General features: G+C 30.0%; 1 protein-coding gene across 4 annotated transcripts in view; it reads left to right on the top strand.

The window, feature by feature from the left end:
* The first annotated feature begins 288 nt into the window (after positions 1–288).
* Positions 289–10,866, top strand: part of LOC133322368 (homeotic protein ultrabithorax) — a 58,855-nt gene continuing 48,277 nt past the window's right edge. For all 4 annotated transcript variants that reach the window (XM_061531370.1, XM_061531367.1, XM_061531369.1 and 1 more), the window contains exon 1: positions 289–1,071. In XM_061531370.1, the coding sequence (XP_061387354.1) occupies positions 315–1,071 (757 nt within the window). In that variant the 5' untranslated portion in view covers positions 289–314. The remainder of the gene's footprint in view (positions 1,072–10,866) is intronic.

The following is a 10,866-nucleotide window of genomic DNA, read 5'->3' as shown; positions in this document are numbered from 1 at the left end:
AAATAAAAATAATAAAGTGCAAATTTAAACTGGAATTAAAGTATACGATTTTTTGAAAAAAAAATAAAATACAAATATTTAAGACACATATTTAAAAAAATACAAAATATTTAAGACAACAATTTTAACAATAATTATTTATAAAAAAAATAAAAATTAAGACACCCTACAAGATAACAGTGCAATACAAAAAAAGTTATTTATAAAAAAATAATAATAATAAAAATAAATAAACAAACTTCAAAAATATACAAAACTTCCTTACAAACCATCTCGACACATTTTAAACCGCCAAAATTCTTACCGCCAACAGTATGAATTCATATTTTGAACAAGCTTCTGGCTTTTATGGCCATCCACATCAGGCCACTGGCATGTCCATGGGCACCGCTGGCCATCATGATCAGTCAGCCACCGCCGCAGCAGCTGCCTACAGAGGTTTCCCCCTATCGCTGGGCATGACCCCCTACACAAATCATCATCTGCAGCGTTCGACCCAGGATTCCCCCTATGATGCCAGTATTACCGCCGCCTGTAATAAAATCTACGGTGATGGCAATGCCTACAAACAGGATTGCCTCAACATCAAATCGGATACAATTAACGGCTATAAAGATATATGGAATACAACAGCGAATGGGGGCGGAGCTGGTGGCGGCGGCGGTACTGGTGGTGGTGGTGGCGGTTCAGCCAATTCGGCAAATGGTGCAAATAACACGGCTAACGGGGGACAAAATGCAGCAGGCGGTGGTGGTGGAGCCGGTGGCGGTAATGGTGGTATGCCGGTTAGACCCTCGGCATGTACACCGGATTCACGAGTTGGTGGCTACTTGGACACATCGGGCGGTAGTCCGGTTAGCCATCGTGGCGGTAGTGCCGGTGTTGTCGGCGGTGCCGGTACCGGTGTTGGCCAAAGCGGTCAGAGTGGTAATGTGGGTGGTGCTGGCGGTGTAGGTGGGGCAACGGCTTGGAATGCGAATTGTACAATTTCAGGAGCCGCCGCCGCACAAACAGCAAGTAGTTTACACCAGGCCAGCAATCACACATTCTATCCCTGGATGGCTATCGCAGGTGAGTTTTTTGAAAATGTTTATATTAATATACTTAATACTTAAAAAAGTGGGTTAGAATTAATTTTGAACATAAATACAAAGTGAGAAAAGCCAGGAAATATGGAGATTTGTATAGAATTTTTAGGTGTATTGAAGAAAATAGACCTGTGGGTCAATATTTTAAATTATTGAAAATTATTGAAAAATATGAAGAAAAATTTCCTTTGAATTTATAAATCGATTGACAACTTAGTTATCATGCAGATAAACGAACGGATTAAATTGAAATGGTCTTTAAAATTAAATCCGATATTTCAAATGGGGATTTGTATAGTAGATTTTAGGAGTATTAAAAAATTAAATATGATATCATTATAAAAAGTAAGAGTAGTACGAAAATTAATTTTGAAGCAGATCAGGTTTGAGATTAATTGATTATAAAATCCAATACAAATAATGTTTTTTTGATATAAAAATTAATTTTTATTGCTTTAAAAATTAATTTTTGTTGCTTTAAAAATTAATTTTTATTGGTAAAAAATTAACCCTCCCATTCAAATGTAGCAACTATTCAGGAGATAGGTTTCCAATAAAATATTTATTAAAAACTGTCCAGATTTTCAAAACATGGTAATTTTGTTGTGTTCTCAGTACCGAAGTTTTATTTTTTTCTAATGCTTTAAAAATATATTGATTTCCTATTATATTCAGTCTCGATTTTTAATTTTTTTAGACTAAAATCGGTTTTAAAAAATATTAAATTAAAAAATTTAAAGTCAAACTGCAATAATTTTAAAAATATTGGATTATTGGAAAAATTATAAAAGAAGCAGACACAAATTTTAAATCCTGTAATTTCAATGCATGTGTATTTTGGAGAATATAGTGAACATTACAAAAATCTACACCCAAAATATCAACTCAAATTTAAAAAAGGCTGAAAATAAAAATGGTATGACATCAAAATTTAGTCTTAATTTTTAGAATTAACTTTTTCGCATCAAACTTTAGTGCTAAAAGATTTGTTAACAGTATTTCTCAGATTTCTTCATATCAATTTTAATAGTCACTGTCCAAAAACCGGAGAGATTTTTTTTCAAGAAATACCTTGGATATTTTAGAAAATTCCTTAATTATTTACTTTAATAAACAGATTCCGATTTCTCCATATGACTGGTGTTTATAAATGCAGCATCTTTAAAGTGTGGGAATTTTAAAACCCTTTGAATCGGAAATTAAAAGTTTTTTGGATTAAATAAATTATAATTGTCAATACCCCATGACATTACAGAATATTTAATAGTAGTCTTAAAAAATCAAGCATGTGCTGGTCCTTAAGGAAATATTCTTCGAAAAAATATATCAGCAGAGCATTGAAATATTAAAAACTCTACATAGTGTTGATCCTTAAAAAATATTCTTTAAAAATCTATGATATATTGGTTCTTGAAAAAATATTCAGAGTATAGAGACTCTGTTGGTCCTTGAAAAAATATTCCTTAACAAAAACTACGCTCTGTTGGTACTCGAAAAAATAAAAAAATATATATGCTCTGCTAGTCCTTAAAACGGCAATTTTTTACAAATTTTACTTACTCCGAACTATGTCCCAATTAAAAATTCTATCAAGTGGTAAAATCATACCTTATTCCCGCTTTATTTATTTTTTATTAATTTTTTCTTTAAAATACAAATTTTGACAGCCATAGAAGATTTCAGGTGATGAAGACCTCAGATTTATAATAAAACTTGGTACGAACTTTAACATTTTATATGATTTTTTTGCATTGATTTCTAAATATTTATTCCTCATTTTTTCCTTTAGATTTTGAATGTCAATCCCCCCAATATTCATTATTTCTTTACTCCCAAATTCATATTTCCTTCAAAGATTTTTGTAGTACAAACACCCCCAGGATTGGCACAGAATATTCTCTAAAATCGTTCGGTCCCAATAACAATACCTAAAAACGTATTTTTTGCACTCCTCCCACCCTTCTCTTTCATTTTAAGCCCGCATATAGCTAGGCTCCAATTTAAGTTAAACAAGCCCTGTGCCTTATATCGTGAGATGAAATCAGCTGCCATAATCATTCGTCATTTTTATGCACTTGTTATTATTATTATGTGTGATTGAATTCAATATGCAGTACGTTGAATGTTTGAGGCCAATTTCAGTTTTGTTTTACCTTCTTCTTCGACTTCTCCTACTTCTTCTTCATTATCGACTTACACATAACCCCGTGAGTGATATAATAATAGTTTGAATTTCATGGCATATATGATTACGTTTGCTTTGGGGGTTATTCTTTGGGTTATTGTGTGTGTATTTTAACCGGTATTTGAATGAGTGGACGGACGCTGCTACAATTCGAAATCAATTATTTCCTCATACGATTTGATATTTTTGCTTTTTGATTTAATAGTGGCATTTTATTATAATGATGTTTGGTTTTTACTTGGAAATGTTTTTGTGGGTAAAAAGAGATAAAGAAAGAAAATTTATACAAATTATAAATAATAACTTTATTCGAAAACAAAAACACCTTTAATAAATAAATTTTATACGAAACGCCATGACAAACAACAAGAAACCGTGACAATAAATGTTAATTGCACAATTTGTCACATAATTTGTCACCTTTGGAGTTTCGCTTTTTTTGCAAAAACAAGAAAAACGAAGAAAAAATCAAAAATTATGACTTCCAGCATCATATAGTTTAGCTGATATCCAACCAAGCGAATAAAGTAACCCTAGAGTTAACTTTTCACTCTATGATGTCTGCAGAAAGGATAGAGAAAAACTGCTGCTAACCTTTTTGTGCCGAGGAAAAGAAAGAAGCAAAAATAGAAATACAACAGCAACAACGTGTAAAAACGGTGTGAAACAATCCTTTTAATTTGAGAACATCAACAAACCGTTTAAAAAATACAATTTTTTCGCACTCTATGAACTCGTGTTTTTTGTTTTTCTGGTCCTTTGCACTCTATGGGCCTGTCTTTACCTTGCAACTGGCAACAAACCAGGCAAGGCTACCTTGCTTCTGGAGTGCGACATAATAAAGCATTTTTGCTTGTTTGTTAGTTAGTTTATTTCGTTGTTAGCAACAATTGCAATAGCATCAACATCTGTACAGAAAAACGGAACCAGGCAGGCGACCGCCATCCAGCCAGCGCGAATGTGGTATAACCGGTAGAGTTAAGACATGTTAGAGTTTAGTTAACGGGCACGTTGCCGTGTCAACGCCAACGCCACATGTGTCTCGGAGTTGTAGTTCGACAAAAAAGAAAAGTCCTCTACTAAATACTGTGAGCACCGCAGTACACAATTATGTAATTATTACATTTACAACACTACCAACAACAACAACAATTGATGTCGTTGTTACAAGCTCTTCAAAAATGCCAGGGCATTAGAGGACACAGCAAGAGTTGGGATGACTTCTTCTTTTTTTATGAAATCAAATACCTAATGTAAAGGATAAGCAGTTCAAACTCTTTGAAATCAAATTCAATACAACCACCGCAAACTCAAGCAGCCACCCACACCATGTGGCCATTTCACAGTCTTACAGAAAGAACAACTACAATTCTTTTTTTTAAATAATGAAATTAAATGCTTGAGATTTGGGTTAAAAAAATATTTCTATTTTTTCCCACAATGGCATAGAGTGTCACACATATTAAAACCGTTTTTTTATTTTTGTTGATGGTATTGTGTGTCTATGGATTCCATAGAATTTAAAATCTCAACCATGGAAGAACATTTTTTACGCCATTTTGTTTTATGTACGACATGTTGTTTTTATTTTTTTATTTTCTGAAAATCTTATTTTTGTAAGTAATACAACAAACTCTAATACATGTGTTAATTGCTCATTAAAAATGTTTATGATTTTTGTTGTTGTTGCTGCTGCTAGTAATCGCCATATATATTGTAAGCCATTAGATGACCCTTAAAGATCACTAAAATATAATTTCTACTGATAAAAAATTGGAAGAAAAAATTCCAGTCATGACATATGGTGACAGAATCTATGGCGTAGACATATAATATTTGTTATGTAGAACTTTCCATTGAATTAATGTAATATAAATTATAAAAATGTGAATTTTTATTAATTATATTTTAGGACAATGTAAAAAATCAGTATAAGAAGTCTTTATGAAGAAGTACTTCCTTATAAATAATAATTAATAATAAATAAATTAAAAAATCGAAACAGTAATTAATTATTGTAGCGATAAAGTAGAGCTCATAGTGTTGATACACACTTTTACTACTTGTTTGAAATTATTTTTACAAAAAATCTCAAATACACTAATCAATTTTTTAACCTAACAAATATTTTTTGGCCTAAAAAACTCAAATAAATAAAACAAATATTTTTCATTTTATGAAATTTGATTCCTATTGAATGAAGTATTCTTACAGTATAAAAATGTTTTTTTTCATTGCCTAACAGGCAAAACTCAAATAAATAAATAAAACAAAATATTTTTCATTTTATAAAAATTGATTCCTATTGAATGAAGTCAAAATTCTAAAAACTGATTTATTTTCATTTGAAATATATTTTAAAATAATAAAAGAAATTTCTAAATAACTGAAAAATATGTGTTGTATATTATAAAGTAAAAAATATAAATTCAACATTTTACGTATTTTTATGTTTAAGGGCACAAAGCCACATAAAATTTTTGCAAATCAAACCTATAAATATCTTATTATTAGAAAAAAATTGACTTAAATTACATTAAAATAAGACTTGAAGGTCCCACACAATTGAAAATTTTTATAAGCATTTAAGATCCAAGAAATTTTAATTCTAATATTTATTCGACAAATGGTCCTGGAGATTATAATTCAATTTTATTTCTACACCGTTTTATTTCGAACTATTAAATTAAAAAATATTTCCTTTTGAGATCTTGTTCACCTTATTCTCCCAATTTTTATCTCCCCAATCGTTGCTTGGGTTATTGCTTTGAATAGCCTCTCAACCACTAATTCCAAAAATATAGTATTTCCCCAAAAACCAAATGACATATTATTTGAAAAAAGATTTATTAATTTTATTGCTTAATTTAAATAGCCTGATTTGTTTCAGGTATTTCTAAACTCCCTATGCAACAAAATCAAGTTGCTATAATTAATTTAAAAACAATAAATCACCCAAATGCATAAAATTTATTTTTTTGCAAACAATTAGCTTTATTTAATTATTTTCATTGCTTAATTATAATTTATTATTTTTGTCCATTATTAATTATTTATTTCAAACTACAAAAAAACGTGTAGTTCCTATATATAATATTTTTACGTTTTATAGAAAGAATTCTCTTTTTCATTTTTGAAGAATCGAAATAATTTATTTATTTTTAAAATCTTTTAAATTAAAGAAAACATGTTATCATCATCATAAATTGTGTGCGTCTAGTCTTTCACCATGCCCAACCAACCAACCGTGTGTATATACTATATATATATATGTATATATATATATATGTATATATACTGTGTGTATATACATATATATATATATAGACAATTTATGGCGAAAGTGGCAATACATTGCTCTTTTCTCATAGAAATATTTTTATTTATTTCAAAGAAATTTACAAAAGAAAACACCGCACCTACACATTTCGATTTTTACAAATTTTTGAAAATACAAATAAATAAATATCTATTCAGGCGCTACGGAAAAAAATTAAGATCTTTAAAAAGAAATTTTTATAAATGTATCCACTTAGAAGAAAAATATCTTGGAATTTAGTTTGGATTCTAATAGGACTTTTAATATTTCTTGCTAATTATTTTGTAAGATTAAAATCTTAAGATTCTAATTGGAAACAAAATCATATTTTATTTGCCAATTATGACAGCTATCTTCCAAATTATCAGAAAATATTCTTACCTGTCTTGTTAATTTCTAATTCCAACGCTAGATGGCCTTTTGGCATTTTGGGTTCTTATGAGACATCTTAAGATGGCTGACTACCTGAATGAAATATCGTAACATGGTGTAAGATACCCACCACCATGACACATGTCAGGGCGGGTAATATTCACAAATTTAGTTAGCTCGGAGACTTCATTTTGCACACATCTTCTTAGACATAAGGGTGCAGAGCGGCGGGATATAACAAGGAACATATCTGTCTTGAAAAGTTAATTGAAAAATGATACATTTCATCGGTGCAGTATCCAAAATAAGACTCTGATGAAGAAGTGAATACTTGGCAGAATTTTTTGAATATAGTCTATCCGGGACTGCCTTAACAATTTTATCACGATGTAGGTTACCATAAACAAGAGATCGGGGTTTCCTATCACTTTTTTGACAATCGAACTGTCTTGGAATAATTTGTGGAGAAATAATATCCTGTCAAACTTGACATCAATACTGGAATATATTTGATAGAAAAATAGATTGGAATATTACATCTCTGGGTTATGCTTTCGTTTGATGGTAGATGATGAGATGACAGTATGAACCTCGAAAAGCATCTCTTTCGCATTTTCAAGCCTTATTTTGATGCGAAGCCATTCGATTTCTTTTGGTTGCAACTCATTTTAATTTTTCCTTTGGGAGATCCGAATTGCCTTTAAATTTTTCTCTGGTGGAGGTTAAATAAGCCGAGTGATTGGATTTTCATGAAAATTTGGGACAACTCAAAAACGACAGAGTGGTGCCACCGGATGCATTTCGATTAAAAATGTGTTGGACTCAGTCCGCGACGATCATGATATGTTCCACAGTACCATAACTGGTGGAGAACCATTGATTGGTGGTTATCGCATGTGAGGAAAAAAAAAATCCTCGGAAATGTCCAAATAACTTGGCTTCTGCTCCATGACAATATTTAATTGTTGTCGGAATCGGATATATTATTTATTGTGTTATATTTATTATCATCTTGGCTGGTTTGGAGTTTTTTAATTGAATTTAGAATTAAAAAAATATTTGAAAACTAACTTATTAAAATTCAGAACCAAATATTTGTTTAATATATATATATATATATATATATATGGGATATTGGTCTAAAATAAATGTTTAATTGAATTTTATATAGTTGAGTATTGCATGTTTTTTTAATATAAAACAATAATTTAGTACTCAAAAATATTTCAATATTGAAATCATTTAAATCCAATAAAAAAATATTTAAAATTAAATATTTGTGTGATGACTATCTTGACCGCCAAAAACCAGAAAATAGAAAATATGTTTGCTTTAATTTTTTTCGTATAAAATTAGAACATCGGCTATTCTCTCTCAACAAAAAATTTACTCAAGTGTCTTGTTAGAATAATAAAATATTTTATTTATTGATATTTTTCGTATACATATATTTGCAAGATAATTTTTAATAAAATTCACTGGTCTTCTGCTTTTATTTTAATTTTTTCTATTTTGAATATTCATTTGATCGGTGTTGATGGTGGATGGGTAGGTTGGTCTTATAAATAACCAATTTTGTGAATAATAAATGTGTGGTAGCAACACTTAAAGAAATTCATAGTTTTATTAAAATTGTAAATTATGCAAAAATTTTTTTTGGAAATTTTTTTTGAATACTTTCCAGGAGGATTCAAGAAATAATAATAAATAAAAAATTTGTATTAACATAAAATGTAGACTACGTAGTGAATTTCCGTTCATTGTGTGATGCTGCTTTAAATTACTTGAAATCTTTCATATATTTCTCTTTTACAGAGTTAAGAGATTCCATAAGCAAACGCATAATAAAATTTTTATTAGACCGGCTTAATATTTTAATAATTTAAAAAATCTATATTTTATATATTTTATTAAAAAAACTTTAGGAGGAACAGAAATAATATTTAAAATATTAAATGAAATTCGATCGGTCGAAATTTAACAGAAACAGACTGTAAATAAATTGCAGGGCAATTTCGATCACTTCTTAGGTTTTATTTTCATTGGACCGAAATAATATATATTTTTTATTTTAGAATGTATCTTGTTTTCACTATTTTATTCCTTTTTTATAAGGATTAAATTATTAATTTTTAAATTATTAATATATATCGTGCCTCCAATATTTTTTTCTTCTAATTTTTACTTGCTCCCACAAAATCTATTTCTATAATTAAGAAATTGTTTTAACAATTTCCCTTTATCTTTCGTAAGCCGACCTAATACACTTACCTTTTTCCCTGATACATAAACATACATTCAATATCTGCCTGGGTACATACATATTTATACCAAAAAAACGAACTGACCAACTGCTCATCCAAACCAAGTAGTAGTATGCCAGTCTGGCCGCCAACCAAGCAAATAACCCATCCAAACAACCGACCAGTCCGCCAGCCAGTCAGCCACCAACCACTTGGATAGTGTTATTAATGTGAGAATTTTAAAATTTATTAGTTTCACTGATACTTTGATTTTGTTTTCAGATTAATATCAACAATGCTGCCGTGGTGGCGGTACCTCACTTTTGTGTTTTATTTTCAGTTTTAGTTGGGTGGCTGGTTCTTTTTGTTTTATTTAATGTTGCTTTGTTAACTTATAAAATATTACCATAGAAAAGTGAAATACGTAAAAATTTTAATTATTTATTTAAATATAATTTTATTATGTTTTTTATTTGTTTAAATTAAAAATATTTTTGGCGGAGATGTGTGATTTACCCAGGGGTAACACATTGATCATGAACACTTTGACAGTTTTTCTTTTGGGAGAATTTTTGCAGAAAAGGCACAGTGTTTCGGATCAATCATCAAATGAAAAAATTAATAAATTAAAAATTTAGATAAACAAAAATATTCGATTTTTCTAATCCCCAAAAGCGAAGGAAACAAATTTTTGTGATCCAGTTCCTCTCTTCTTTCGAAACAGTTATTTCCAAAACTATTTTTGCCAAAAAATCGATGCTGTTAACGATGCGAGAGTAGGAACGTTTCATTGTGCAAAAGTAGGGCTTTGATCTTCCAAAATTCCCAGACTTGCCAGACTTTACATTCCATCGAACCTGCCGCCCTTTTCCGATTTTTGATCCTGCAGTTGTGAGCAAATTCTTAAACCTGGATCTTTACTCACTTGTTTCTATATTTTCTACCATTGAGCTTTGAAACGCATGACATTCCCACACCCAATACCTAAACCCGATCTACGCCTTCCCGAACTATGAATGCCTCATCTCCCGAGCAATTCAGATTTATTCCAAATTCATAATACTTATATTTCGAATTTTTAGTTAATTTGGTTTTCAAAATATATTTTTAAAATATTGCCCTCGCAACACTGTGGCCACACGCATTCTCTTCTTAATACTTGAAAATAATCTTCCTTCGGCAGATTTTGGTTTTTTATTCAACACATTGAGATCGTTGTTTTCACTTATTTCTGGCGATAACATTCGTATGACTTGCTGCGATGCCTAAATTTGTTCAAAAATTTGTTTTGTTAAGGTCTTAAATCATGTCCTGAAGGCTTTTAAGTCATTATCGTTAGATTTCAACATAAATTCTCAAAATATTTTGTTGTGTTTTGCATGACGATTTGACTTATGGTGTGGAGGGCGACGACAAAATCCCAAAAAGAAGACCTTTCTCAAAAAAAAAAAAAAAATATGTCTTCAACACATTGGCACATTAGAGTGTAAAAAACACACATTTCAAAATTAGGCAATGAAAAAACAATTAATGAAAATAATGTGTAAGCATTTTAAAACTATTTCCATATTTATTTTTTTTTTCAAACGAAAATGACCTTGAAACTAATATTGGTCTCGCATTTCATATTTTTGCACATACTAAAAATAATCATAATTT

This window comes from Musca vetustissima, unplaced genomic scaffold (genome assembly GCF_032173495.1).
Source record: "Musca vetustissima isolate MV318-11 ecotype Yass unplaced genomic scaffold, APGP_CSIRO_Mvet_v1 utg66675, whole genome shotgun sequence".
NCBI lineage: Eukaryota > Metazoa > Arthropoda > Insecta > Diptera > Muscidae > Musca > Musca vetustissima.
This window is presented reverse-complemented; position numbering and strand designations above follow the sequence as displayed.